At 40.2% G+C, this 6,000-nt stretch overlaps 1 protein-coding gene across 1 annotated transcript; it reads right to left on the bottom strand.

The window, feature by feature from the left end:
• Positions 1-2,081: 2,081 nt before the first annotated feature.
• ocstamp (osteoclast stimulatory transmembrane protein) lies at positions 2,082-4,715 on the bottom strand (the record flags this gene model as incomplete). The annotated part of the gene is made up of 3 exons (XM_079175800.1): positions 2,082-2,414; positions 2,504-3,491; positions 4,573-4,715. The coding sequence occupies 3 exons, from the start codon at positions 4,713-4,715 to the stop codon at positions 2,082-2,084; spliced, it is 1,464 nt and encodes a 487-aa protein (XP_079031926.1).
• Positions 4,716-6,000: the final 1,285 nt, after the last annotated feature.

The following is a 6,000-nucleotide window of genomic DNA, read 5'->3' as shown; positions in this document are numbered from 1 at the left end:
GACAGGACTGGAAGGATGAATGCTAATGTATGACAGATGCTTGCATTTTCATCATTTCAAAGAGTCAGTCCAGGCTTCCTCTAATGAATAGATAACAGCTTCACAGAAGAAGCAAAAATCCCGCAGAGCAGTTTCTGTTCAGGTAACTGTTTGATTGAAGTGCTGAATGCTAAGAAGTACATCCTACTTGTGTCTGAACAAATGTTATGATTAGTGTGCTCGACGTCATGCTGTGCATCCAAAATGTGTTCAAACCCACAGACTTTTATTTGAAGTTCCAGTTGAGATCCCAACGTTTCCAGAGCAAACATGCCAGTCTTGATTTTAAGGTAATGTATATAAAATGAAAGATATCTTGAATATGTGAGGTTTAACATTTCACTAAGTGTAAACAACAACAAGTTGATACAGAAAAGTGATGATGTCAGTGCAAAAAAGTAATTTTTTCAAACCGTAAAGCTACTAAAGGAGAAAGAAAATGGCAAGAATGGACACGAAGAGCTACATTTTATTTACATTTGTAAAATAATTGATCATTCATTTCACTGCATTTCCATCAGCAATAAGCCCAGAGATGTCACACACAAAAAGCAAACCTCTGATGCTAAAATTCATGATGGAAAATACATGAATAGTTTATAATTTCTTTGTATCATCTTTATACAAACTGCTGGATTTTGAGAGTGGACACAAAGCCAGAATTAAAAATAGATGATAAAGAGGTATTCTATTATTATTCTGGGATTGTATCTTAAAATAAACTCCTGAGGGCTCATGGGAGTTTTAAGCAGGGGTGTGCTGATCAAAATGCAAAACGTTTTCAGAGAAAGGAAGAGATTATTTTAAAAGGGCACACTGATTAAAATAGGCTGGTGAATTATTCGATGTGCACATGAAACAGATTCATTTAATCTATTAAAGTTATCTAAGCCAATAAAATATTCATAAAAACTGTAAGATCCAATCTATTGCTGTTCATTTCAGGAGGTACATAAATATTATTCTCTATCCTCGGCTGTCCAAAGCACCATAGTGGCATCTAGTGGGACTGAGGGGTAAACAAAAGACAAACAAGAAATAACACAGATTTATACTGAACCACACAAGAGGACAAATGATACTACACACACACACATTACAGAGAAAAATATACAGTGAAACATCAGCTCTGTGACATGTATGTAAAATATAACAACAACCTGTTAGACAAACAAGATGGATGCAAATTGAGCAGATGAGGTGGCACATCTATAAAAACCACATCAGGTTTTAGTCTGTTAAGCGGTGGCACGCCCGCACAGGAAAAGGTGTTGTTTCACAGGATGCTCTATCTTCAGTTTCTATTCAGCAAGAACAGACACAGGAAGAGCAGCAATTGATGTGCTGAAAAACTGAAGGCGAAACTGCACTGTAGGTAAGAAGACTACGCTTCTTCCACAAACTGTCGGTCAGAAGACAGCTCTGTGAGGCTGTATTTAGGCACACCAGTGCTTTGAGGCAAATGCTAACGTCCGACTGCTACAGTTCCCCCATAATACTAATGCTGGATCCCCCTCCGGACCCCTAATTATTGCATATTGTGGAGAACCAAACCTATTGGGGTGTTTAATGGACTGCATTATTTTGAGCTTTTCTGGTTTTAGTGACCCCTCAAACTGCTTTATAACACAAGTCAGCATTCATTCATTCACTCACACGTTCATACAGTGGTGGCAGAGGTTATCATGCAAAGTGCCACCTGTTCCTCAGGACCGCTAAACATTCACAGCACGCTCACCGACAATTTGGGGTTCAGTATCTTGCCTAAGGAAACTTCAACATGTAGATTGCAAGGGCCAGGGATCGAACCGCCGACTTCCCGCTTAGTGGACGACCGGTCGACCTCCTGAGGTACGTAATAGTTGTGCTTAATATTTTTGGTATCCCTGAAATCGCACGTGGCCCCAGCCTGGCCTCCACATTTGAAATGGTCTGGAATCGTCACTGTTGTCATGGCAAGACCTCAAATAATTGTTGAAACATCAAAGTGGACCAACACACACCAACAGTGCTATCCCAGCATGGCTGAACAGATCCTCAGATCAAATGGTCTCCATCTGCTTTGTTCTACTCTGCTTCACTTGTACTTTCTTCATCAAGTACGCCATCCTCCTCTCCTCTTGCTCTCTGAAAAAGGATGCAGAGATTCTCCTGCGCAGCCGTCTGGCGTAAAGCTCGAGGAACACTAGCGAGTAGCTCATCGCCCAAAGACATCCCAGCAGGAGTGTGACTCCCAGGTTCGGAGGTGAAGTCGTCGCCTCGCAGAGCGACGGCTCGGGGTTGAAGGTCCACTTGTAATCCCTGTGGAAGTTTGTGAGCTCCCGTGTGACACAGGACTGTGGGATGATACAGAAGGCAGGGGGGAACCACTGAACCTATCAGGAGATAAAGAAATAAGAGCAAATACATGAAAAAGTGAGGAAGTAAATACTGCAGGAACAATAAAAAGAGCTGCATGTCTTACCTTATAATTGACACTTATGCTGGCAGATGTCGGTGGAAAATCCACTATCCACGGCACAATCGCCTGAACTATGTGATACACAACATAATCCAAAGCTACTATTAAAGTTATTGCAATGAAATATAATGTTACCACAACCAGGGATACAAAACAGGAGGTACATTCCTGACTTGTTATTTTGCAGCTTGTGGGATAAGTTTTATTTTTCGCTCTTTGCTGGAGCCCTCTGGCGATGTAGCCATTATCAAACTTAGCTGATGCCAGATAGGATTTTAAGTAGCGGGCAGACTCAAAGATTAGCAAAGCCACAAAAACGGCAGCGAGGATCCTGTTCGACAGCAGTTTGTAGTCTTTTATCTGGTTCCTGGCATGTGAGAAGTTGACCTCTATCTGCGCAATCATCTTAGTAAACCTGCTTTTGACTTCTGACACATCCACATGGGTGAAATGATCCAACTTCCTCAAGTTGGTGACGATGCTCAAGTCATCCCTCTTCACTTTGATGGCTTCCTCAACGAGGTCTCGCTTTGCGTTATTCAAAGGTTCAGATGAGTTTAACAAAGTCTTTGTGAATCCCTCAGCGGTGCACTTTAAGATGCGAGCGACCACCCCTACGTTCACCGTCATATTGGGGACGACGTTCAAAACTAGAATCATGACAGAGGCTGTGATGAGGAGTTTGCGTCCCTGTTTGGTGCATACGGTGGGCAGAGTCATGGTCAGCACACAGCGCAGGGGGTGACACAGGAACGAGACCAGAAACATGGCCACGCTGTAGATGCAGGCGGTCTGAATGGACGCTTCATGGCTGTATTTCAGAGTTTTTGACAGCCAGTGATGAAGCAGGCCGCCAGTGACAACGGTGAGTGTGAGACAGAGAGACAGTAGAGTCGCGACGTCTCTGCCGGCGGGTGCAGGTGCAGAGTAAACATCCCATAGATAAAGCAGGACAGATTTTAAAGCCTGTCTGAAAGATCCGGTTCTGTTCCTGAGGAAAGAAAACACAACCTGAACAAAGCTGAGGAATAGTTTTTGGAAATAGAGTTAGATGAGAAACAGCAGACTGTTAGCTTAGCTTAGCATACAGACTGGAAACAGGGGAAACAGTTAGCCTGGTTCTGTTAATATGTAAAAAAAAGAAATCTTCAACAAAATCTTAAATCTTTAAATGATCATTTTTATGGGTTTTTTTGTACTGATTAAACAAAGAAGCTAACTTGTTAATTAGTGAACTTTAGAGGTGTTTTTCAAAGCTAACCGGCTGCTGACTTCAGCTTCATATTGACCGAACAGACAGAAGAGTGTGATTGATCTTCTCATTAAACTCTAGGCATGAAAGCAGATGAGTTCCCAAAATGTTACACTATTACCTTAAGTTTGAAGCTACAGGCGATTAGCCTAGCCTAGCACAAAAACAGCCTGGCTGTCTCCAAAGTGGTACAAAAAAAACCCTGCTCATAACATCTCTAAATATCAACTAATTAACACATTGTATGCTTGTTTAATCTGTCCAGAACAGAAATGCAAAACAAGAATTTGTAGTTACGTGTATTAGGATTAAGTATTTATTTATAAAAACATTTTTAAAAACTATCTGCCCAGTTCTTCGGGGCAGTGTCTTCCCTTTAAAACCACAAATTGACATGTTTCTCATGTGACTCTTGTCAAGAAAGCAAACTTATTTTCCAAAATGTCAAGTCAAGTAAATTTGTTTTATAAAGCCCAATATCACAAATCTGTATGAATTCTGCAAAATATCACTTTACTCTTAACAGTACTGTAGAATAAAGAGTAATTTGAATGAGACATTTAAAAATTCCAGTTGTGTACTTTTACAGAAAAATACTGCAATTATCAATGATGCAGGCCTCAAACTGTTACATTTAAGAGTAAAGAAACATTATCTACATTAACAACTTACTATATAGCCAATATAGGACTAGCCTAATGATCGATAGATAGATAGATAGATAGATAGATAGATAGATAGATAGATAGATAGATAGATAGATAGATAGATAGATAGAATTAAAGAAAAGGCTAAATTATAGATAAATAACAATTCTTACCTGACAGGAATAATAACATTCTCTGAAATAAACTTCATTCTCACGACTGATATGACAATATGAGTTGACGGAAAAGCAGGATTGGGAAGTGTTGTAGGATTATGAGGATTAAAAGAGGAACTTCTCTGAACAGTCACTGTCATGTTGGTATTTGTGGGTCGCCTACAAGTTCCCACTTTGGAAATATAAACCATAAATGACACTAAATCATATGGAGAGGCATGATGCAATCACACGCACGCAATGTGACACAGGTCACCCTCTCAGAATGTGTTGCAATTTGTATGTTTGTTTCAATCCGTTCTCACACTGTGGTATGCTGATGTAAGTGTGATCACACATATTGTTTACACCAGAAGGCTATTTTTTCTTCTGCTGAAATGGGGGAAGTAAGCCTGCTTGGCTTGTGTCTGTCGCATTACTGAACTGTTTCTGGTTGCATGTTGCAGGTTTTTACACGTTCCTCCAGTTACACAAGTGTAATCCTTTTGACTGACACCCATTATCCACCCAAGTAATTCACTTAATAAAAGAAGTGTTGCGTCATATATTCTTGTTCTAACAGGACAGAAATCAATAAAAGAAGTAGGGCCAGTAATTAACATTTGTTCTGCTGCCTACCAGCAGTTGGTAGTTTGATAGAGTTCTATCCTCAGATTAACTGACATTCTGTTGTTAGTAGCAACCATTCCTGGAAGAGTTCCATGGCAGTTTAACTGACATTGTTACAACCGCCACTTTGTCAAATCTGTGACAAATACTGACAACCTCCACAACCTACTATGGAGCCAAAGGGAAAAAACAATTCCAGAACTAGATCAAAGTTATATTTAACCCCCATAAACTTTTCCTTCACTTACTTTTAGTTTGAATACATTGTTGTATTTTTCAAAGTTCAAGACCAAAATTTGAACTTTCAGTTTCAATTGTTTTTTCAACTATTGGCCTGGATTTGGCTCCATATCCTACAACCTACAACCTTGCTGCTAACCTAGCTAGCTGTCTGGAGCTGATGTGTTGCTAAGACTGCATTCTAAGAAACTGATAAATTACTGTTGTGGTCTTTACACTTTTGACTTCTACTCTTGTGGACTCAACTCTCACTCCCAACTCTTAAAATATCAATGGTTGGTCAGCGCCCCTCAGCATCGGAGATAGACACGAGGCCTCCTTTAGCCAACGTTTGTTCGCGACGCACCCGGCTTTCAACTAACTCCAATTTAAATCCTCCCACAACATTAGTGGGAAGTTATGTCATGTGACGTAGAATAAAGTGCACGAGAGTCTACTTAGGGCCAGATGACCATTGTTTGTGTCCCATGCAAAACTAAAAGTAAACGCTGACATTTTGTCACTAATACTAACTTCCTGTGAAGACAGAGGTTTACTTTGAAAGGACACATGCATGTTGACACACACCTTGATATA

The sequence above is a fragment of the Pholis gunnellus genome (assembly GCF_910591455.1).
Source record: "Pholis gunnellus genome assembly, chromosome: 2".
Taxonomy (NCBI): Eukaryota; Metazoa; Chordata; class Actinopteri; order Perciformes; family Pholidae; genus Pholis; species Pholis gunnellus.
This window is presented reverse-complemented; position numbering and strand designations above follow the sequence as displayed.